This window comes from Piliocolobus tephrosceles, chromosome 11, assembly GCF_002776525.5.
Source record: "Piliocolobus tephrosceles isolate RC106 chromosome 11, ASM277652v3, whole genome shotgun sequence".
In the NCBI taxonomy this organism is placed as follows: Eukaryota; Metazoa; Chordata; class Mammalia; order Primates; family Cercopithecidae; genus Piliocolobus; species Piliocolobus tephrosceles.
Genome location: NC_045444.1, coordinates 56,425,504 through 56,449,000, shown reverse-complemented (window position 1 = coordinate 56,449,000; position 23,497 = coordinate 56,425,504). Strand labels below are relative to the sequence as shown.

Sequence of the window (23,497 nt, the reverse complement as noted above, 5' to 3'; positions counted from 1 at the left end):
GCATGGCGGACAAGCTGGATAAGACCACAGGAAGCAAGCAGCTAAATACAGAAGGTGAGCTATTTTATGAGATAATCCCATTTTATGGCTCGATCCTCTGAAAAAGTCGGTGTTATGAAAAAAGTGACTATTCTATATCAAAAGAGATTTAGGTGAAAAAACGACTCGATGCACTGTAACATTCTAGATTGGATCCTGGCCTGGATAAACATGTACAAAGGACATTCTTAGAATAATTGGGAAAATTTGACTATGTATTGGTATCAGATGATATTAAGGAATTAATTCATTTATGAAGTGTGATATTGTTTTTTGAATCCATAGGAAATTTTTTAACAAATAACACCGTCCTCGACCTCTGTTGGAAATCATAAGCTAAATGGGCAGAAGCAGTGAATATGGCTATCAAAGTGTGGTGATAGAAAGTAGTTGCCTCTCTTTGTATAATTCATCACATATTTCTAGGGCTCCGTTGGCCTCTTGGAAGCATAACTGAAGTCTCAAACAGATTGCCTCCGGGGCTCAACTGCTCCACTGAAGTCAGTTCACTGAACTGTGGGTTCTAGGGGAGATGGAAACTCTCAGTCACCGTTGAGAACCCTTCTGCTGGGCATCTGTCCTGAAAAGGCCCCCAGACAAAACTCACATCTAATTCCCTCTTCTTAAACCTGCATCCCAGTGTGAGCGGATGAGGGGTAAGGTGAAGGCTGGCTCCTGAGTAGCTGGCTGCTGAGAATACTCAGCATCTCCCTTCTTCTGCAGCAGAGATCCATGCGGCCAGCTGGCTCGGTCACGCTGTGCTGGTGGCACTAGGTGAAGTCACCGTGGTCCAGGGACTGGGCCTCAGCTTCACAGGCTCCAAAATTCAATTTGTCAGTTCATTGAGGGATGATGATTTTGGGGAGAGCTGAGTTGCAGTAACCAACCTCACAAGAGTCATATTTGAAATGTAAAATATACCAGTGTGATTTTACAATGAACGGTATGATCCGGACTATACTTTTCCTCTCACTGGTTGGCTGATACATTCTGGAGACTAAATTACATGTTAGAATTAAAGCAAAAGAAGCAGGGTGGTCTTTGAGGATGTATCTGATCAGTCAAGCTTGTCTAGTAACTGGCCTTTTTCTATTTTAGGGTTAGAATCAGTATCTTTTTGGTTGGATAGGCGTTGAGACACACTGGCTCCCCTCAGATTCCCCATTTTCTAAACTTTACTTAGTTTCTTTGTGTACTTTTTATTAATTTTGATACAGTTTTCAAGATTATCTCTTATCAATTTTAAGTTAGAACGGCTTGGAGACAAACTGAGAAATCCATTTATTTGTTCACACTTGAAAGCATACTCCAATTTCAAAATAGCAAATTCAACGTTGGTTGATTTTTGTTAGCTTCCCATTGTCTCTAAATTTCAGAGAATTTCTCCTAGTAAATTTGTGTCTCATTTGGTAGCCCCAAAAGAAAGGCTAATCAGCATAACCAAGTAATTTGTTTCTACTTCTTTGATAACTTTGAACGAAAACCAAAGAGCTCTTGGCTGGGCGTGGTGACTCAGGCCTATAATCCCAACACTTTGGGAGGCTGAGGCCGGAAGATTCCTTGAATCCAAGAGTTAGAGATCAGCCTGGGGAAGATGGTGAAACCCTGCCTCTACGAAAAATACAAAAACTAGCCAGACAGGGTGGCATGCCCTTGTAGTCCCAGCTACTCAGGAAGCTGGGGTGGGGTGGGAGGATCATCTGGGCCTGGGAGGTCGAGGCTGCAGTGAGCTGTGATTGTGCCACTGCACTCCAGCTTCCCCACCAAAAAAAAAATCAAAGAGCTCCTAATAAGAGAAGGCCAATTTCTTATTCCCAAGAAGCAGTAGTAAAACCACTCTGCAGAAGATATGATCAGACCAGAATTATTCCTATTTTTGAGACAGGGTCTAATGCTGTCACTCAGGATGGAGTACAGTGGTGAGATCATGGCTCACTGCAGCCTCAACCTCTCAGGCTCAGGTAATCTTCATATCTCAGCCTCCTGAGACCAGGATACTTTTTTTTTTTTTTTGAGACAGAGTATCACACTGTCACCCAGGCTAGAGTGCAGTGGCACGATCTCAGCTCACTGCAACATCCACCCTCCAGGTTCAAGCAATTCTCCTGCCTCAGTCTCCCAAGTAGCTGGGATGACAAGCGCCCACCATCATGCCTGGCTAATTTTTTGTATTTTTAGTAGAGACGGGGTTTCACTATATTGGCCAGGCTGGTCTCTAATGCCTGACCTTGTGATCCACCCGCCTCAGCCTCCCAAAGTTCTGGGATTACAGGCGTGAGCCACCGCGCCCGGCCGAGACCAGGACACTTTTAAACAGTAGGGCCCCCAAGAATCTTGAGAGAGGCAGGTTTCAGAGAAACAAGTCACATAACTTCCTTTATGAAAGTTATTACCATAAGAGATAATAGAAAGCATATACATCTTCAGAAACGGTTTTAGTAAATTCAAATTATGAAGGTATATTAAGACATTTAAGGAATGACATCAGAGAAGAGGACACTCCATTATTAATGATGCAGTGCTGACTTAAGTGCCAACAGGATTTTCATATGAACTTGGCATAGTCTTGAACCCCAACTGGCAACTCAAGCATTCTTACTTAGTTTTTATATGGAATTTGAACATTCCAAAGACTAAGGGTATAAATGCGGAAGAACACCCAGATATTAATCCCCCAACATTGTCACTATGTATCACTCCTTCCCTGATTTGCGTCAGTTGGGTATTATTGCATTTTTTTCTTACTTTATGTAGTTATTTAAATAGCTTCGAAGACACAGAGGATTGGAAGGTAACAAATGTCTTAAGAAAAATACAGGCCGGGCGGGGTGGCTCAAGCCTGTAATCCCAGCACTTTGGGAGGCCGAGACGGGCGGATCACAAGGTCAGGAGATCGAGACCATCCTGGCTAACATGGTGAAACCCCGTCTCTACTAAAATACAAAAAAAAAATTAGCCGGGCGTGTTAATTAGCCGGGCGTGTTGGCGGGCGCCTGTAGTCCCAGCTACTCGGGAGGCTGAGGCAGGAGAATGGCGTGAACCCGGGAGGCGGAGCTTGCAGTGAGCTGAGATCCGGCCACTGCACTCCAGCCTGGGCGACAGAGCGAGACTCTGTCTCAAAAAAAAAAAAAAAAGAAAAAAGAAAAATACAAACTATCTATTGCGTTATTGTGTGTCATTGTGGTTTAAGTTAAAAGGTACCCCAAAATGTGTAAATTAATGCACATTTTATTACAAAAACCGGAAAGCTAGGATTTATAGAACACTTTTGTTTCCTATTCACTGCCAGCACCACCACCACAAATAAGCTTTTGTCAAGTACCTACAAAATCTCCAAGGGCTGTATTCTGATTTTCATGCTTTTGAATGTTCCCTCTTCTCTTGTTCACCTGGTCATTGCATTCTTACCCTTTAGCACAGGTGTCAGCTCCTCTGAAAAGCCTTTCCTGCATCAACTCCCCCATTTACTTCCACTCTAGGAAGAATTGGAGGCTGCCTGCTGTATTTACACAACATATTGAGCATAACCACACTGAAAATTGATTTGCAACTGATTTGTCTGGTGCTACTTTCTGACCATCTAAAAGTGTTTGCAAATCACCTACTGAAAGCATCCTGTATAAAATTTTCCAAGGGAGGACAGCAAACCAGAGCAAGTACCACAAGCCACTTGGCTTTTGAGATATCAGAGCTCTAGGTATTGCTGTGCTCATTAGCTTTGTATTTTATTTTTTAGCTGATGAAAATGCTCCAAATTCCCAAGTTGTCTGAATATTCACCAGTCACTAATCAATGAAACTGTAGTAATATCTGCCTTTCATCCAAAGTAAATGACTAAAAGAACTGATGGCAAAATGTTGCTCTTTTTCCCATTTTTCTGATCAAAAATTATTTTGTATGATTAAAAATAATACATATTTATTGTTGTACTGTGTAAAATACAGATATTCTATGAGAAGAAAATAGGCCGGGCGCGGTGGCTTAAGTCTGTAATCCCAGCACTTTGGGAGGCTGAGACGGGCGGAGCATGAGGTCAGGAGATGGAGACCATCCTGGCTAACACAGTGAAACCCCGTCTCTACTAAAAAATACAAAAAACTAGCTGGGCGAGGTGGCGGGCGCCTGTAGTCCCAGCTACTGGGGAGGCTGAGGCAGGAGAATGGCGTAAACCCAGGAGGCGGAGCTTGCAGTGAGCTGAGATCCGGCCACTGCACTCCAGCCTGGGCGGCAGAGCGAGACTCTGTCTCAAAAAAAAAAAAAAAAGAATGAGAAGAAAATAAAGACTAGGGAAAATGTCCATATCCAGATATGATTAGTTTCTTGCATATATCTTTTCAGATACTTTTCTATGCACATATAATACATTTTAAAAAATAATAGGCCGGGTGTGGTGGCTCAAGCCTGTAATCCCAGCACTTTGGGAGGCCAAGACGGGCAGATCACGAGGTCAGGAGATCGAGACCATCCTGGCTAACACGGTGAAACCCCGTCTCTATTAAAAAATACAAAAAAACTAGCTGGGCGAGGTGGCGGGCGCCTGTAGTCCCAGCTACTCAGGAGGCTGAGGCAGGAGAATGGCATAAACCCGGGAGGCGGAGCTTGCAGTGAGCCGAGATCCGGCCACGTCAAAAAAAAAAAAAAAAAAAGCTCATCATATTTGTCATTTTAACCTACCTTTTATCATTATGAGCATCTTTCCACATATTTGTATATAACACACATACATGCACAGGTACATGTATCATATTTATAGCTATCTAGTATTCTATTGGGTGATTATCAAGATTTAACTAATCTCTTATGCTTGGATATTTAAGTTGTTTATAAATTTTTCACATTATAAGCAATGGATCATTAAATATTTGGTGCCAGAGTTAGGAGTGCTCATCCAGTTATCCCCCTAGGATAAATCTTATATATAAAGCTGTCAGGTCAAAGGGTGAGAAACTTTTTTTTCTATTTTAAAGTTTTGAAATTATGTCATCAAGTTCTCTAAAAAGCAACAAAAATTAACACTCATATCCACAAAAAGTATGAAAGGGCCCGTTTCCTGTCACATTGCCAGCGCTGGGAATAATCTGTCTTTTAAATCTTTGCTTATCTCTGCAAAGTATGCCTCATTATTATTTTAATTGGTATTTCTTGATTTCTAAAGAGGAAAAACATTATTCCTGGGCTTTAATGTGTGGTATGAAGGAAATACAAAGAGCATAGGAAAGGAGAAACAGTAACAATGCAAAATAAGATCACCATTATTGCAGGAAAATAAGGGAAACAAGAAGGAATAAGCTTCACAGCTTTTGTATTACTTTTTTCTCATTAGGTTTGGATGCCCAGTAACTATTCTGAATGCATGCACTGCATCCCACCCCAATCATTACTGAATGAGTTGAATATGCAAGTTACATCTAAATATATGGATATTTGTTTCCTCTAAAACACACAATTATTTTAAGTTTTAGAACATGGCTCAAGGACAAATTCATCAGAAGGGCTCAAAAAGGCTGATGACTGTCTCATAATGTCATTGCTCTAAGTTAGCAGTAGTTAGATTTATGTACTTATGCTAATTTCTCAAATCCCACTGAGCCCTTTAAATATGATCATATTTGTTTGCCTCATTGCTTTTCCCCAACCGTGAGCCCATACAGTCTTAATTTGCCAGTCCTTGCATTCTCATTTATTTTCTTTTCCCTCCTTCACTACTTTACTGCAGGCAGCTGTCACTGTGTTAAAGTCTAAGGTAGGAGCAGAAGGCTTTTCTTCCTTCTGCTGAGAATGCTTGCTTTATTGGAAAAAAGAACACTCAACTGACAGCTGCCCATAAAGCTTATTTCAGTTCTTTGTCAGCAACCAAGGGAGCTGAGACGAATTTCAGGGATAAAACAAAAGATGCATTAGTGGAGAGGGGCACTGTGATCTGAAGGGATGCAGAGCCATGGAGGGCCACAGCATGGCTAGAACAGCTGAGCTGCCGGGCGCGGTGGCTCAAGCCTGTAATCCCAGCACTTTGGGAGGCCGAGACGGGCGGATCACGAGGTCAGGAGATCGAGACCATCCTGGCTAACACGGTGAAACCCCGTCTCTACTAAAAAAAAAAAATACAAAAAACTAGCCGGGCGAGGTGGCGGGCGCCTGTAGTCCCGGCTACTCGGGAGGCTGAGGCAGGAGAATGGCGTGAACCCGGGAGGCGGAGCTTGTAGTGAGCTGAGATCCGGCCACTGCACTCCAGCCTGGGCGACAGAGCGAGATTCCGTCTCAAAAAAAAAAAAAAAAAAAAAAAAGAACAGCTGAGCTTTATGTGGGCTCAGGTGGAATTTGTGGTGTGGCCTGGGTGATGGTGATGGAAGCAGCTTCTTTTCTGTCAGGCACTGTGCTGAGGACTTGGCTGGACTATCCATTTCAACCCATGCCAGTGCTAGCAGCATAAGTCCCCCAGTGTTCCCAATTCGTAGACCAGGAAACCCACGCTTGGGCTATTTGAGTAACCTAGGTCATAACCAGATACAAATCCTGATCTGGCTGAACTAGAGCCCATTCTCTTAGCTTCAGCAGCATTTTGTTACTGGACTCTACCAGATAGTCACACAATTCTAGTAAGGATCTTAATGAATGATACCTGGGGCTACTAACATTCAGTTCTAGACAATTTGCTAGGAGGCAGATTAAATGAAGCCCAATGATATCTGGAGGTATAACCCCCGGCCTGATCTTCTATTTATCTTGCGTCTATGGACTATTACTAAGATTATACACATCTTACCACACTGAAGGCTCTAATCTGGTGGCAAGTCTCCTTGAGATTTTGTATAAGAACAATATATATGACATGTGCAATGTAAGGTCTTCTATAGGCTCCCAGACATCAGTCATTCAGCTCCCAAGTCTTTATTGAGCACCTTTAAATTTGTCTCCTACTATTGTTTAAGTATTGGGGATACAGCAGAGGAGATCCAACAGTTCTCTGCTCGTGAACCTACATTCAAGTGGCAGACACAAACTGAAACAAAAAAGTAACTATGTAGCATATTAAATACAAGTAAGTGCCAAAGAGGAAAATTAAAGCAGGGAAGGAGGATAGAAAGTATTGGAGGCAGGGTCTGCAATTTTAGATTGAATGGCTACAGAAAGTGACATTTGAATAAAGACCTTAATAAATAAATAGGAACTGATATCCCTGAATATGGTTTCAAAAGCCCTTAAAGGGCAAAAAACACTATGTTATGGCATGTAGAGGTCAGAGGAATGCTAGAAACATTTGGTAGATTTAGCAATATATTTCATGATATACAGTCAGGGTATATGTATACATATTCATGATACATTAGTTCTAAAACACTTGAACTGGAGTTGCCAGATAAAATACAGGATACCTAACTGGGTGTGGTGGCTCATGCCTGTACTCCTAGCACTTTGGGAGGCCACGATGAGAGGACTGCTTACGCTCAAAAGTTTAAGGCCAGCCTGGGCAACATAGTGAGACCTTGTTTCTACAAAAAAATTTATTCAGGCGTGTTGGCGCACATCTGTAGTCCCAGCTACTTAGGTGGCTGAAATGGCAGGATCACTTAAGCCCAGAAGGTTGAGGTTACAGTAAGCCAATATCATGCCATTGCACTCCAGCCTGGGTGGCAGAGTGAGGCCCTGTCTCAACAAACACACAAATAAACAAACAAACAAACAAACAAAAAACAGGACACCCAGTTGAATTTGAACTCCAGACTAACAGCAAACATATCTCAGAGATACTGTGGGTTTTGTTCTAGACTTCCTCAATAAAGCAAATAGCGCAATAAAGTGAGTCACACACATTATTTGGTTTCCTAGTGCACACAAAGTTATTTTTACACTATTATCTATTAAGTGTGCAATAGCCTTACGTCTAAAAGATGTACATACCTTAATTTCAAAATATGACTAAAAAATTCTGACACAGAGACATGAAGTAAGCACATGCTGGTGGAAAAATGGCACAAATAGACTTGCTTAACACAGCGTGGGACAAACCTTCAGTTCATAAAAAACACAGTATCTGTGAAGTGCAACGAAGCAAAAGGGAATAAAACAAGGTATGTCTGTAATGATTTAGTATAAGTATTTTCAAATACTTATTGGGACATACTTATATAAAAAAGATTATTTGTTGTTTACGGAAAATTCAAATCTAAGTGGGTATCTTGCATTTTTATTTGCCAAATATGGCAACTCTAACTTGGGCAAATCACCTCTCCACTTCTTCATCAGCAAAATATAAATAAAAACTCTTGCCTGAGCTAAGGAAAAAATGATTACATTTGTTCTCCTGGGCAGAACAAAATAAAAACACAAGACAAGATTTTAAAATAATTAGAGATGCATATACAGTCAGAAGTTAGAAATAAAACACATACTTAATAATGTGGCTACTTATTGTTTATGATTTTGCATGTCTGAAAGACAAATCCGTAAACATGGAAACTTCAAGGGAGAATAATAATGATGAGGTATCTGTGCGGCTGCCTTTCTAGAATCTGTGCTTTTCCTCTGGGTGGAGTCTTAAGGTAACTTGTGGGTGAAGCTACTTTTGAGTTACAGTTCTAGCACTTTAAGATTGAATTAGGCCAAGGCATAGACTTGTGGAGAAAAAGAAAACTTCAGAGACCATTTATTACACCCTTTTCATGCTGTAACTGGTGGATGTTCTTTTCACCACTGCACTACCCCCGCCCACCCCCACAAAAGATAATATTTAACCCAGTTTTCCTCTGTTAATTCTGAAAGCAGTACTTAGTTCAGGGAAGGAGAAGTAAGAAGTGCTGAAATGAAAGGCATGACGCACATGACACTAAATGATGGGGCCCAAGGACAGGTGAGGGAGGGGGCGCAAGAGAAGAGAAAGACATTTTCAGAAACTTTTACAAACGAAAAGCCTAAACAAGATTGTGTGCAGTAGGTGGTGACTAGTCAGCAATGTCACAGCAGAGAAGCTTGAGGACCATCACTAAGCAGGGCAATGGTGACGTGGAATAGACTTTTAGGTGTGAATGGAGAGGGATCAGGAGTCTAAAGAAAAAGTGGCTGATGAACTGCCCTGTCTAAAGGGCAAGAAGTGGCGTTGACTTGTTTTTTTATTGCAACTTTTTATTCTGATTTAATCATATTAATATAAAAGATGCAAGAATAGTATAAGGAATCCTATATATTCCTCAACAGACTTACATATTTGCTTTGTCCTCTCTCTCTCTCTCTGTACTGATACATACACACACAAACATGTATAACTTTTTTCTGAACCATTTGAGAGTCAGTTGCAAACCTGATACTTTTTTTTTTTTTGAAACAGAGTTTCACTCTTGTTGCCCATGCTGGAGTGCAATGGCGCAATCTTGGCTTAGCACAACCTCCACCTCCCAGGTTCAAGCGATTCTCCTGCCTCAGCCTCCCGAGTAGCTGGGATTATAGGCACCCGCCACGATGCCCAATTAATTTTTTTGTAGTTTTAGTAGAGATGGGGTTTCACCATGTTGGTCAGGTTGGTCTCGAACTCCCGACCCCAGGTGATCCGCCCACTTTGGCCTCCCAAAGTGCTGGGATTACAGGCATGAGCCACTGTGCTCAGCCTACCTGATACTCTTTTATCCCTAAATAATTCAGTGTGTGTGTTTTTAAAAGGAAGGGCATTTTCTTATATGATCAGAATATAATGATCAAAATCAGGAATTTAATATTAATATGACACTATTTTCCAATCTACAGATTGTATTCAGTTTTCCAAATGTTTCAGTGGTGACTTCTATAGCAAAAGAAATTCCTAGGTCATCTGTTGCATTCAGAGGTAATGTTCTTTTAGTTCCCTTTCATCTGGAATAGTTTCTTAGTCTTCTGTCATGTTTCATTTTGGAACCTACAGGCTGGTAGGCCGGTCATTTTGTAAAGGCTCCCTTTGTTTGGACTTGTCTGCTGTTTCCTCATGATTAAATTCAGGTTACGCACATTTGGCAAGAAATTCACAAACATTATATTGTCTTCTTCTCAATGCATCATATCAGGAAGCACATGCTGTCAGTTTGTTCAGTTACTGGTGATGCTAACTTTCATCACTTGGTTAAGGTGGTTTCTGTCAGATTTCTTCACTGTCCTTTTGTAATTAATAAGTTTCTTGGGCCGGGCGCGGTGGCTCAAGCCTGTAATCCCAGCACTTTGGGAGGCCGAGACGGGCGGATCACGAGGTCAGGAGATCGAGACCATCCTGGCTAACATGGTGAAACCCCGTCTCTACTAAAAACTACAAAAAACTAGCCGGGCGAGGTGGCGGCGCCTGTAGTCCCAGCTACCCGGGAGGCTGAGGCAGGAGAATGGCGTGAATCCGGGAGGCGGAGCTTGCAGTGAGCTGAGATCCGGCCACAGCACTTCAGCCTGGGTGACAGAGCGAGACTCCGTCTCAAAAAAAAAAAAAATAAAATAAAAATAAATAAGTTTCTTATGGGGATTTACTCTGAGACTATGCAAATAGCTTATTACTCCTCAAACTTTCACACAGTAGTGTTGGTATCCATTCGTAATTATTGCCTGAAACAATTATTATTTTTGTAGTTGCCAAATGATGTTTTTCTGTTTTCTTAATTTCATCTACCTTTATTATTTCATATTTTATTGTAAGGAAGAGCTCAGCCTCTTCCCTTCCTTCCTTCCTCCATCCATCCATCCATGTGGACTCATGATACCTTATTTTATTCAATGGATTATACTCTTTAGTCATCATTTACTTTGATACTCATATAGTCATATAGTTTGGCACTGGATGATTTTAAAGGGTTGGGAGTAACAGACTTCAAAATGAGCACTTTAGAAAAAAATGCATAATACTAAGGATGACTTGAAGTGGATGCCTCAGAGAGAACAACTCCTCTAATTATGACGATTTGGGAGTGTTTTTTATACATCAGATGAGATACTACATACTTTGTATATGCTACCTCATTTAACTTTCATGGCTTGGTGAGGTAGATATTGTGCTCTTTGATCTTCCATTTAAAGATGAGGAAACTGAAGCCTTGAGAAAATAAGTGGGTTTATAAAGTTCTAACCCTGTAGTAGCAGGTCTAGCGGACTCTAGGGCCCTTGTTGTCAACCACAAGACAATCCTACAAGTAGGTGTGGGAAACCCCCAGGAAAGAATAAGACTTTAAAAGCCGGGTTACACTATTCCTGAGGATAGCTAGATACTTGTTCCAGGACCTACAGAGAAATCTGAACTTTTTGCATTTTTACAAATGGGGCATTTGGAAACTGTCTACATGTCTGTCATCACTTCAGGTACTTCCCTAACCTGCTTTGTGGAAACCATCCTACTCTGCCTGCAATCCAGTGAGGAAAGCATAAAGAAAGAGATCATCTGGGTCAATGTCAGCAGACACAGATCCAGAAAGGCATGACTTCGTTGTGACTCCCAGGGAAACATTCCTGTGGGTCAAGAGAAGACAATGAAAGCCATGTTGGGGTGGGGGGGAGGGGGAGAGGACTAAGGGAACACTAGAGCAGAGAAATTCACTATTTATCCAATTCTTTAGAACCCAGGTGAAGACAAGGCTGTGGCTTCCACTGTTTGCCCTCCCTTCAGGCTAATATACTAAATCTTTCTTCTGGCAACAATGCCCCTTCCACCTTCACTACACCACCGCTTTTAAAATGAAGTTTCAGATTCTGAAAATGAGCTTAGGTGAAAGGATGCTTCATGCTAGTAAAATAATTTAAACAACTGCCCTCCCTTGGAGAGAAAAGCACAGTTGGATCTGAGAATAACATCCTTGCTCTCCCAGGAGGAACAAACTAAAAATAAAAGTCAACAAGGTGCTTCCTGCCAGTCAGTAAATCCAATAAGCAAAGACGATGCCTCAACCTGGCGCTGGGTAGTTAACAGCTAGCCTGACTCCCTGCACCCGAGAGCGGCCATGTGGTTCTCAGAACTAACAGCTGCCAAGCAGAACCCCTCAGATTAACCCATAGGTGGTGTTGAACCACTTCCCATTAAGATATTTGCAAAGCAAACAAAAATGATAGCCCCACTCTGAGTCCTGGGAGCTGGCCAGGAGGCTGGCTGTTCTTGTTGACACAAGGAGCTCTCCTGGGAGGGTCTGGATCAGAGCGAGGAAGGCCACTCCCACCTGCGTCTCCAGACTGTGTTGATCTTAGGCCATTAGAATTTTGGTATCAGGACTGTTTATTATCTAATTTCCCAAGCACAGCAGTTGCTAGAGCTCTGTTTCACAAGAGCTCTCTATTGCTCTCTGTCTTCCCCACCTACGCCATTCAGATAAAAAGAACAAATTCAACCCTCCTCCTATTTTGTCTACTCATTAAGGAGATAAGTCTGAGAAGTTACTAAGATGCACACAGCGATGTTGTGGCATTACTACTGTTAACAGCTTTTAATGGCAAATACTTACTCGTTTCTTCTTAGTTTAAGGTGACCAGGGCGATGCTAGTGGAAAATATATTGGCATGCTTGTGTTTTATAGTGAGGAACAAGCTGCTATTTAATTCACAAAATATACTTGGAACTGAAACACTACTATGTTTTCCTTGTAATCCAGTGAAGAAAGTGAAGTTAATAAAATTGTGAAAATGTAAAAAGTTACTCTTCTTTCAACCTGCAGGATTATAATCTAGGTTTCTCTATGTGTTGATAATGAAGCACTCTTATATAAATTTCATTTTTACAACATTTTGTTTCCTGCAACATTTTCCACTTGAGTCCATTTTCTTTTCTCAAACTTTTCAAAATAGGCCTAATACATAAAGGTCTTTTGGGCAGAAACTCATTCTGAGCCTAAATATAATAAAGGTCTTGATGAGGATACAATGTAGGTAGCAGCAATGTGCTGAATTCCTATGGGTAATACAGGAAGGGGATGAGGGATGGAAAAATGGTTAGGGATCTTATCAGATTTTCTCATTATTTGAAATTATCTTTTGGATTAGAAACCAGAACTTCAGAGATGTAGATATAAGTAGTATAAGGAGAGAGACAAAGAAGAAAGAAAGAAAAGGAAGAAGGGAGGGAGGGAGGGAGAGAAGAAGGACAGAAGGGAAGGAAGGAAAGGAGAGATCTAAGGGAGATCGAAATTTCTTCTCTTTTTTTTAACTTTTATTTTAGGTCCAGGAGTACACGCTCCAGTTTGTTATATAGGTAAACTTGTGTCATGGGGGTTTGTTGTACAGATTATTCTATCACCCAGGTACTAAGTTTAATACCCAATAATCATTTTCTCTGCTCCTCCCCCTCCTCCCGACCTCCACCCTCAAGTAGGTTCCAGTGTCTGTTGCTCCCCTCTTTGTGTCCATGTGTGAGAGACTGAGATTTCTTTAGAAAAAGTAGAGGTATTATCATACTAAAAATATCATACTAAAAATTGGACTTTTTATTAGAAAGAAGAGAGCTATTAGGAGAACTTAAACAGCAATTTTTTGGAATCTTGAATATATGATTCAGTTTTAGATGAAGTTTATTCAAAGTAAATTAAAATGGGTTTGAAAATATTCAAGTTTTCCAGAGAGCACGTGAGCCCAACCTTGCTAGTCAACTTTGTAGAGCAACACTGTTGACAGCAAGTATGTTTAGGGATAGGTTAATGAAAACATAAAAGTTCATGTTCACAGGCGATCACGTTGAAGGCCTTGATGGGGATGATAATGTGACTTCAGCTATATAGAAGAAATGTTAAAAAACTGAAAATTGGTTCCTATGCCAAACTGTCCATCGTCGTCTGATGCATTGGGCATGAAAATATTTGCCTTGAGGCAGGGCACAGTGGCTCGTGCACACAATCCCAGCACTTTGAGAGGCTGAGGCGGGTGGATCACTTGAGGTCAAGAGATTGAGACTATCCTGGCCAACATGGTGAAACTCCATCTCTACTAAAAATACAAAAATTAGCTGACCATGATGGTGCACAGCTATAGTCCCAGCTACTCAGGAGGCTGAGCCAGGAGAATTGGTTGAACCTGGGAGGCAAAGGTTGCAGTGAGCTGAGATCGCGCCACTGCACTCCAGTCTGGCGACAAAGTGAGACTCTGTCTCAAAAAAAAGAAAATTGCCTTGAAGTGTGGATCATGGGATATAAGAAACCCCAGGTCAAACATGCATTCTAACATCATATCTGCTGAAGTTCACCATGTCCTAGTTTCTAGCAACTGACCTTCAATTTGAGATCTTAACCACAGACAGCTACCAGCCAATAAGTGACCTTCCCAAAGAGAACACATAAACATCTTCCCAAACTTGGAGTTTATTTTTGAGTTAGGAAGGTAGATGCATCACAGAAAAATGACACGGTGTTAATGGAATCTCCCTTCACTTGTTTAATTAGCATTTTTGACTTTTTGAGAAAGCTAGCTCCTTTATCAACAACTAACTAGGATGCGCCAATCAAACTCAAGGTAAATAGGAAGCATTTCTAGAGAACAAAGTAATTAAATTTAGCTTTGGACCTCACAGAAATAAAAACTCAAGGAGCACATATTCATTTATCCATTCATCAATCATTTCATCTTATGCCAGTTATGGCCAAAGATTCAAAATTCTAGATTCTGTGAGTGCTACAGAAATGAGCAACAGGTTCAGCCCTAAAGTTTATTATCTCATGTGGGATACAGTAATAAGAGCTAACATATTTGTCCACTTAACTACATACTAGATAGTCATCTAAACGTTTTCTATGGTTTATTCTCACAATGGCCACATGAGGTAAGTACCTTTATTAGAAACACACTTGCCCAAGGTCATTGAGGTTGTTGGACACAAACCTGGGCCAGAACAGAGGCAGTTTGGCTCCAGGGTCTGTAGCTGAATTGTTTCCTCTACCTAGATGGTGCCCTGCACACAGCGGGCAGGAATCAAACTCAGATGCTGGCAGGCGAAGCCATGAATTACGCAGGCGGGTGAGTAGGGATCTGTAAAAGACAGCTCCTGCTCACTTCCAGCAGATTGCTGCCAGATACTCAGGTTTTTCAAGAGCTATCAGAAGTTCAAATTACATGAAATCTTTCTATTTTTATGTGTTAGAATCTAATTTAAAAAATTTAAAAACACTCAGGCCAAACAAAACATGTCTGTAGACTATATTCTCCCCAAACACTATGGGTTTACATCTTTTGACCTATAGAACAACAAAACATTTTGTGTACTTTTGAAGACCTCCCATATCTTGGTGCCTTATTCCCTGTAATAGTTCTTCCTGCCTCATACTACCCCCATCCCACCCTTCGCCTTCTTCTCACTGGACCTTTCACTTTCCCAAGAGTGGCTCCTGCATATCCTGCCTCTGGCTATGGACCACTCTGTTTCTCCTGCCTGGGATGCTCTTCTCTTGCCCTTGTCTGCTTGCCACATGAATGAGACCTTGAAGGATGAGTAAAACATCAACAGGTAAAGACAGGACTGGCAAGAGAATTCTATTCAGATGGAATAGCATGAACAGGTATACAGAATATGAAAACAGGACATGTTGAAAACCACCAAACAGTTCCAACTATTTTAAAAGAGGCCTCTGGTCCTTGGAATCTGTTCTTAGAAAGAGACTGCTGGCATTCTTGACATACAGAAATCTTCTAAAAGGATTCTTTGCATAAGGATCACTGATGATTTAGGGTTTGTTGAAATAGTTCAGATAAATATTTATATATGGCCATAAGCAAGTCCCCAAGGAAAAATATAACTCAAAACAGATTTTTCCTTGGAGCTTTTTTCAGCTGGTTATAAGGTTTCTGCCTTCAAAAAGGTTTTGAAAATACATGTGACCAATTAATATTTTAAAAACCTAGAAAGTCTAAGAAAGCCCTAGCATCAACTAAGCTCTGAAAGTTATTATTTGAGGATATGATAATGCCATGCTGGCAATGTTGGTAAGGGTGACTTCTAAACCCAAAGTCAACCTCAGTTTCACACCTGAGATAAGAGCCAGGAATACAAGAAAACAAAATTTGTTTCTAAAGTTAAAGCAGAGAGTGAGCATTGTTCAGTTTCTAAGGTGATGGAAACCTCAATGCTTATTTTAGTCTATGATTCTAGAGCTAAGTCAAAGTCTTGACCCTTCATATGAGTTTAACTTTATAGAAAACTTTTTCATACTAATATTACTACTATTATTGCTACTTTTTTTTTTTTTTTTTTTTTTTTTTTTTTTTTTTTTTTTTTTTTTTTTGAGACGGAGTCTCGCTCTGTCACCCAGGCTGGAGTGCAGTGGCCAGATCTCAGCTCACTGCAAGCTCCGCCTCCCGGGTTTACGCCATTCTCCTGCCTCATCCTCCCGAGTAGCTGGGACTACAGGCGCCCGCCACCTCGCCTGGCTAGTTTTTTGTATTTTTTAGTAGAGACGGGATTTCACTGTGTTAGCCAGGATGGTCTCGATCTCCTGACCTCGTGATCCGCCCGTCTCGGCCTCCCAAAGTGCTGGGATTACAGGCTTGAGCCACCACGCCTGGCAATTGCTACTACTTCTATCCATACTAATATTACTACTATTATTGCTACTACTTCTATCACCACGACCAACAACAGCTTGCCATAATCCCTTATTGAGTATTCATTACATGTCTAGAACTGTGCTAGTTCCTTTGCTTTGATGATCTCCAGTCCTCCCAATTATTCCCCTTTTGCAGTCTAGGATCAGAGACAGGAAGGAACTTGTCCAATGTCTCATAGCTTGTAAGTAGTTGAACTAGGATTCAAACCCAGGTCTGTCACCAAAGCTCATCATTTTTCTACTCAAATGAGATAATACATACAGTATCTACCACATCTTAAGCACTTGATCAAAGAAGGCTACTATTCCTACCACCACTCCTACATCATGCTGCCATTTTCCCTCTGGTTTCATATGGGGTCCTCCAGTGTGTTAGTGCACTAACTTGACCACAGTGGTAGGAAATTTGCTGGAGGATTTGTTCTGTTCAACAGTCTTAGAACTGCCATGTATTTCTGCAATGACCCCTTACACACAATGTTCGTCAAGATAAGTGGCAATCTCTACTTCACAGCCCACATGAAAATCTGGCCCACAGTCGGCCCTGCTGACTGGGAGGCTGTTTCTCTGGCTCATCGATTCTGAGGTCAGCCCAATTGGCTCCAAGCCCCAGAGCCGCAAGGATGACACACGGGAGAAATATGCACTCGTTTTCCCCTTGTGAGCTGCCCGTTCTCCTCGAGCTGCCTGAGTCACGGAGGTTCCCATCCCTCTGAATCTGAATCCTCATTGAAGGGCCCATAACGAAGCAGCTTCACTGGGGGTGTGTTCAAGCCATCTTGTGAAAACACTTACACCAGCATTATCAATCTCCTGCCTCCTTCATATGGGTTCCTTTTACACAACAACAGGCTAGCTGTGCTAAAGAATGTCACATAAAAGCCTTGTGAGAGCTTTGCCATATGCAGACCAAATTAAATTAAGGGGCATAATCCTCACCATTGTATTTATCAGCATTAAAATGGGGGATTACCATCATGGGAACAAAGCCCCACAACATAAAAGACTATTTCCATTCTGTCACTCACTGTACACAGTTACAGGCTCACATAGGAAGTGAAGCAGAGAAGCATCACCCCAACCACTCACTTCTACTTTCAACCTGAGGTTTCCTTCTCTCCAGCCAAGTTAACCCTTTCCCATGAGGCTTTCTCCCAAGAACTGGGTGCTGGAATTTTCTTCATCAATCACAGGGTGACAGTTAAAACAATCAGGATGTATTTCTCAGTGGGTGGTGATTTCAGATTTAAACAATGACAGGTATAGAGACAACGTGGGTAGAGAGAAAAAGTCCTGGACTAATTATTTGGAGCCTGGAGCCATGAGAAGCAGTAGAATGTACCAGTTAAAAAATGAGTGCTCTGGTCAGAAGGCCCATGTTCAAATCCTGATTCTGTCACTTTACTGATTAAGTAACATTGGCAAATTACTTGTAATCTCTCAATGTCAGAGATTATAAAATCTGTACCTTTCCCATAAGGTTGAATAGGATACTGCGTGTAAAACACTTAGCACAGGCCAGGCACAGTGGCTCACGCCTATAATCCCAGCACTTTGGGAGACTGAGGGGGATGGATCCCTAGATGCCAGGAGTTCGAGATCAACCTGGCCAACATCATGAAACCCCATCTCCACTAAAAACACAAAAATTAGCCAAGTGTTGTGGCACACACCTGTAATCCCAGCTACTAGGGAGGCTGAGGCAGGAGAATCACTTGAACCCAGAGGGTGGAGATTGCAATGAGCTGAGATCCTGCTATTTCACTCCAGCCTGGGCAACAGTGTGAAACTCCATCTCAAAAAACAAAAACAAAACCACTTCGCACAGTGCCCAGGAAGTTGCTCATGAATACCAAATGTTAGCGGTTATTACTGTTGGAGATAGAAGATCTGAATTCAAAACCCAGACCCACCATTTATTCTCTGTGTGACCCTACATAACCCTGTGATTCCCCGACTAGCTGATGGGGGGCAGGTGCAGGTAGATCTGAAACCAGTCCAGCACTGGTCTCTGAGATAATGTTTATAAGCTATTTGCCTTAGCTTTCCCCAGGTTCATCTGTAATATAGAGTGAGTAACACCAACCCAGAAAGCTGGTGTGAGAATTACATGAGATAACATGTGGAGAAAAAAAAACTGGCATAGCAATAAATGTTAACAATAAATCTGAATGATCTCAACACTTCCCTGCAGTTCTTATTTGCAGCAATATTTCTTGACATGTATGGATCTTCCTTATGAACTCTTCCCTCTGATTTTGCCTTCCCTTCATCTTTTCCTGGTACCTGTCTGCTCCCATCACTGTTTCTCCAGGACTCTTGAGGCAGACTTTGCTGGTTGCTTCCCTCTTCCTTTTTTCTTTGCCTAATCTCTCAACCTCCTTTGCAGCTTTCCTGCAGAACCACCACTGCAAATTCTGGCCAATCATATGCAAGAGAAGTCTCCTGGGTGACTTCGGGGAAAAATGTCCCTCCTAGCAAATGGAGAGAGACTCCTGAGAAGAATCCCCATTCCATCTGCTTCTTTCTTCCTGCTCCAGACACTGCCATGTGAGGAAGTGATGCTTAGTGTTGCTCCGGCCACCTCGTGGCCATAAGTGGGGGCATTACTGACATGCCGAGAACAGCAAAGAAAAGAGATGCAAGGGGCCTGTGTCTTGACATTCCTGAATGGCTGAGCCAGCCCTGGAACTTCTGTCTTTGGATGTTTTGTCTCGAGGGATCCTTGAATCCATGGGTTGAAGGTCTGTTACTCCCACTGAGAACATCACAAGTGACACAATCCAGCTCTCTTCTTACTCTGCCCACCCCAAACCCTTCCCTACTCCCACCCCACCCTCTGCCCAAGAATTCCTTCCTATCAGCCCTTGTTGATTCACAGAACACTGAGTTGACAAACATAAGGGGGAGAACAGAATCCCAGCCCCTGTATCAGGGATACCCTGGCCCACTGTTTGGTAAGTTATTCGGGATCCTCTAATTGTTGCCACTACCCAAAGACTCACAGGAAAAACACTTCCCTCATAAAAATCTGAGTGCTGAGAAGTGGCTTTGAAAGTTAGCTCTGCAAACTTATTGAGTAGCTATTGTGTATGCTGGATACAAGAAAGAGTAAGACTCAGTCCTCACTGTTGAGAAGCTAACTTGCTAGCACATGGTCAACCATAACACCAGGCAAAATATAAAGAGCACCAGAGAGACTGATACACCAAAGTGTAGTGTGAGGACCCAGTCTGTGAACTGTTACTACTCACAATGACATAAGGAGTTAGTACCAGAATGTAAATCAATTCATCACCAAGAACAGTGTTTTGTTCAGCTGATATTTTTTAGTAACAAGACTTTCTTAATGAAGAAAGTAGTGAGTTGATTTACATTTGGGCACAAATTCATTAACCTGTTGTGAAACAGCACTTTGAGTAGTACTGTTACAAAAGAGCTACAGCTCAAGGAGCATTAAAAAGAATTAGGTCTTCATGAAGTCACCCAGGAGACTTCTCTTGCATATGATTGGCCAGAATTTGCAACGGTGGTTCTGCAGGAGAGCTGTAAAGGAGGTTGAGAGATTAGGCAAAGAAGAAAGGAAGAGGGAAGCAACTTTTTAGGGAACCTAAAAAGAATTAGGTTCATTACGTCTGATGAACATAAAGCTCTAGCAACTTCAATATATGTCCACTGTGAATTGGGTGTAGGAGCATGGAGCTCAAAACAGAGACTTGGGACTCGTGCTCACATAGCTGATATGACAATGTGTTTTGACCAAAAGTAAGAGCTGAACAGAAAGGAATGGACAGAGAGAAGAGAGGTAGGTGCGCTGGTAGAACAATAAGAAGTCTGATTCTGGTTAGCCATGAGGTGTATTAGGGACAAAGTGGAGGTGAGCCTGGAGGACAAACTGAAACGAGCTAGAGAGAGGCATGGAACAGCGGTCTGAGAAGTCTGAACCTCTTTTGGTCTAAAATAGGAAGCCATTAAAGTTCTTTGAACAAGTCAGAATATGTTGTAAGACAATTGATCAGGTGTGAGAAATGAAAGCGGGTCTGTAAAGACAGAAGGAGAAACGAAAAGAGATAATGGCAGTCCTGGACCAGGAAAGGGTACTTGGAAAATGACTGGAAGTGAGGTTAAGTGAGAGGTAGGGGTCAAGAGCGACTGTGCCAAGTTTGAAGGCCAGGTCACAAGACAGTGTTTATGTCAATCATAAAAGTGGGAAGGGCAAGTGGAGGAGGTGCTTTAGGAGGGGCTTTTCTGTTGAAGTCTTGGTGTGTGAATCAGGAATATATGTCCATTGTGAGTTGGGTGTAGGAGTGTGGAGCTCAGAACAGAGACTTGGAACTCGTGCTCACATAGCTGAGACTTGATACCAGAACACACTGGTGAGAGATGGTATCATCCAGGGGAGAAGGAGAGAAAGGAGATAATCTAAGACTTGGAGAATTGCCTTTATTTTAATGGTGAGTAGAAGAGAAGAAGGACGGAGCCAGAGAAAACAAAGACTGAGAATATCTCTGAGGAAGCACCTGAAGAAGGCAATACTACAGATACCCTTGGAAGAGGGCTCTTCAAGGAAAGCACACATGGCCCATGGAACTAAATGCTGCAAAGAGTCTGATGAACATAAAGCTCTAGCAACTGGGAGCTGTGCTTCCCAAGGATAGTTTTAAGGACATTGTAGGGACACAAATCAGATTTCAGGACTAAGGAGAAAGGGGTTGATTTAGTGAAGAAATGAGGCAGTGAACCTGGATAGCAGCTGGAGGAAGTCTGGTGGTAAAAGTAAAAAAGAGGGAAGGACAGGCCAAGGGCCTGTTAGGATGGGGGGAGGGATAAGCAAAATGGAAAGTGATAGCAGTGTGTAAAAGATGGGAAAGCAGGAGAGGTGCTAACTGATAGTGGTAGGGCCTGGATGGCAGGAACACAGCACAAGGAAGAGGATCTGGGGTCTGTGAGATGGGAGCAAAGGAAGGAAGGACAGCTGAAGATAAGGAGAGATTCTAAGGTGAAGAGAAGGGCAGTAGAAGAGCTCTGAGCACTGTCCTGATGTTCTCAGTAAAATCAGACATCAGCTGAGGTTGAGGAAGTCACACTGGGGTTAAAGTCATTTTCCAAACTGGTTCACTGACTTGCCCAAGGTCAAACAGTTGGAAAATGTTAGCTAGGATCAGAAACTAAGTCTTCACCCAAGCTCAGTGATCTTTCTACCACATTAGAAATTGTAAACTTTGTAATTCTAATATGAGATATTAGGTCTTTTCCTAAAGTGCCCTTAAATGAGCTATTCTGACTTTTCAGGCAAGTAGCCTAAAGTACTTTACTTTAAAGGCAGCCCAATGACAATTTGAGACCACTGGGGGAGTATTAAGAATTTAATTTATCAAGTCTCAAAAATCCTAAGAGATCTCAAAAAATGAAATAAAAAATAATTTAAGAATTATGTTTAAAAAAAATTTAAAAAAAGAATTATGTTTAAAATTTTAAATTGAGACTTTCTCTTTTCCAGGTGAAAAGATGCAAAGAACTTTCTAATGACCTGCTTCTTTCTTCAAATCTTTGACTAAAACTTTTAAGGAAGTTCCCCATAATCAATGTGGAAGAAAATAAGAAAGGCGAGTTTCATTCTATTTAGGCCTTCCCTTTGCCATGGTCCACTCCTTCCTGTAGCTGTGTCCTCCTCCTGGTGACATATGTGATGGGTTCTGGAAACCTTATCTGAGAGAAGGCAGATTATAAAGGCTTCCCTGAATAACAGACCTAGCTCTTGGTGTCATGTCTGGCCTGGCTGGACTTAAAGTGTCTTGAGCCTACATTTAGCCAGTGTATCGGGCCCTGCAGCTTGAGCAGCTCAGAGGTCACTGGAAGGCAAGCTCTGCTACACTCCTTTTGAATTATCTTTAACTCAAACCCTGTGGCTGAACAGGAAATGATACTCCCTTTTTGCTTTAGCTTAAATCTAGGGTTTCTCTACCTTTTTTTTTTTTTTAAATATAGAGACAGGGTCTAACTATATGTCCTAGGCTGGACTCAAATTCCTGGGCTGAAGTGATACTCCCACCTCAGCCTCCCAATTAGCTGGGTCTACAGGCACATACCACCATGCCTGGCTGTAGGTTTCTCAACTGTGGGACTACTGACATTTGAGGCTGGACAATTCTTTGCTGCGGGGAGGGTTTGTCGTACATTGTAGGAGGTTTAGCAGCGTCACGGGATTGTGACAACCAAGAATGTCTCCAGACATTGCTAAATATCCAGGGGGAGGATGTTTAACCTAATGAGGCTAAGTATAGATTTAACTATGAAGAGAACTCAAAAAGTAGAGTTGTATTCAGGTTGCTCTGTAGAATAAAGACTTTGCCCATGACATGGGAGAATCTGATGGAAACACTTTTTTTTTTTGAGACGAAGTCTTGCTCTGTCACCCAGGCTGAAGTGCAGTGGCACAATCTTGGCTCACTGTAACCTCCGCCTCTCTGGTTCAAGCGATTCTCCTGCCTCAGCCTCCTGAATAGCTGGGATTACAGATGCATGCCACCATGGCTGGCTAATTTTTGTATTTTTAGTAGCGATGGGGTTTCGCCATGTGGGCCAGGCTAGTCTCGAACTCCTGACCTCAGGTGATCCACCCACCTCAGCCCCCCAAAGTGCTGGGATTACAGGCATGAGCCACCACGCCCAGCCCTGGAAACACTTTTTGGTTCCACTCTCTCCAGTTCACCAAAATACCATAGTGGTAGAAATACTTCTGTTTCATTATCCATTACCATTTCATTATCCATTAGAATGGAGCACCTGAGTTTACAACAGGGAACTCTTACACTCACCCATTTTTCTCTGTGACAGCACAAGAGTTGCTTGAAGTCTGTGCATGACCATTGTTGGATTCTGCTTGTGAATGGCTTCTATGATCTACAGAGCCCCTGAAAACTGAGAGAAAAGAAAGGAGGGCTAAGAATATGTTC

General features: G+C 42.0%; 1 protein-coding gene across 5 annotated transcripts in view; it reads right to left on the bottom strand.

Annotated features, from left to right (window-relative positions):
- Positions 1 to 23,497, bottom strand: part of MYO3B (myosin IIIB) — a 494,519-nt gene that overhangs the window by 115,000 nt on the left and 356,022 nt on the right. For 4 of the 5 annotated variants that reach the window (XR_002725177.2, XR_002725178.2, XM_023185963.2 and 1 more), the window contains one exon: positions 23,360 to 23,462. Coding sequence is in view for 2 of the 5 variants with exons in the window: in XM_023185963.2 (XP_023041731.1) it covers positions 23,360 to 23,462 (103 nt within the window). In the remaining 3 variants the exon portion in view is untranslated. Of the gene's footprint in view, positions 1 to 18,214; positions 18,337 to 23,359; positions 23,463 to 23,497 lie in introns of all 5 variants that reach the window. The other variant, XR_002725179.2, reaches the window with a different exon arrangement.